At 60.7% G+C, this 1,153-nt stretch overlaps 1 protein-coding gene across 1 annotated transcript; it reads right to left on the bottom strand.

The window, feature by feature from the left end:
* Positions 1–82: 82 nt before the first annotated feature.
* LOC112467865 (wiskott-Aldrich syndrome protein homolog 1-like) lies at positions 83–733 on the bottom strand. Its single transcript, XM_025036752.1, has one exon. It carries the CDS (start codon positions 731–733, stop codon positions 83–85), a length of 651 nt encoding a protein of 216 aa, XP_024892520.1.
* Between the last annotated feature and the right edge of the window lie 420 nt (positions 734–1,153).

The following is a 1,153-nucleotide window of genomic DNA, read 5'->3' as shown; positions in this document are numbered from 1 at the left end:
CGGCTGATGTTCGCCGGGAATGATGCGTTTCGGGGCGCATCGTTACATCACCCCCCTCCTTTTAGAGCGCGAATTCGGCGCTTCAGGTCCGGGTCCTCGGTTTTGCCGGTAATTTCCGGATCTTCCGGACGGTCCCCTCGTGATTGAAGCGGACATGCCATCGGTAGCCCCTCTCCGTGGTTTTCCACTCTCGTGTGTTGTGGACGGCTCCATGGGGTACCAAGATGATGTGGCCCGGTTCCACAAGCACAGGGATCTTCGGGGTTTCCCGCGGGCCTACGGGCCGGAGTGCCTGCGCCTCGGCGGCTGGTGGTGCGGCAGGCGGTGCGGCTGGTAGCGCGGCCGGTGGTTCCGCCGGTGGTATGGCCGGTGGTGCGATCGGCGGTGGCGTCGGCTTGGCGGCGATTGTCTTGCGCGCCAAGTATGTTGCTGCCGTGATGCGGCGGGCCGGCCTCGGTGGTGGCGGGGTCGTCAGCCACTCCATTTTTCGTCGGTGCTGGTGGTCCGACCTCTGGACCATGCATCCGACCGTTGGCACGTTTTTACGTGGCGGCGGAGCTGCTGCGGGTCTTGGGGCCTCGGCGGCGGCGGCAGCGGAGGCGGCGGATCCCGTGTTGAACAGCTTCGTCCAGGTTGTGCCGAAATCCGGGCAGGCCGGGTCGTAAGCGACGGGCTCGGCGAGGAGTTCCTCGATCTCCTCGAGGATGCTTTTCTCGGTCGTGGTTGTCTCCATCTCGGGAAATTTGACTCGAGTGTGTCTTTTGACTTCGGGGCTCGTTTATATAGCCGACTTTTTGTTTATTTAGCGGGTGTCCGGGAGGGGATATAGGGCAATGTTTAATATTCGCTGTTGTCCTCGGTGTCGTTGTCGGGGTCGCTGGTGTTTTCGGCGCCGGTTTCGTTGTCGCTTTCGCTGTTTGTTTCGGCGTTTTCTTCCCCGGTCTCGTCGCCTGGAGGGGGGATTTCCGGCGCGGCTTTTAAGTTTTGTACATGGATATGTCGGATCCATTTGCCGCTCTTATCGCGCAGGTCCACAATTACGGGGGATACTATACGTCGCACCTCGAGGGGGCCTCTGAATTTCGGCGCGAGTTTTGCGTTGAATGCCGCGGCTTTATTGGAGAGTGGGTACTCACGCTTCCAGTCTCCAATT

This window comes from Temnothorax curvispinosus, unplaced genomic scaffold (genome assembly GCF_003070985.1).
Source record: "Temnothorax curvispinosus isolate PA1 unplaced genomic scaffold, ASM307098v1 QBEX01001701.1, whole genome shotgun sequence".
Classification (NCBI taxonomy): Eukaryota; Metazoa; Arthropoda; class Insecta; order Hymenoptera; family Formicidae; genus Temnothorax; species Temnothorax curvispinosus.
This window is presented reverse-complemented; position numbering and strand designations above follow the sequence as displayed.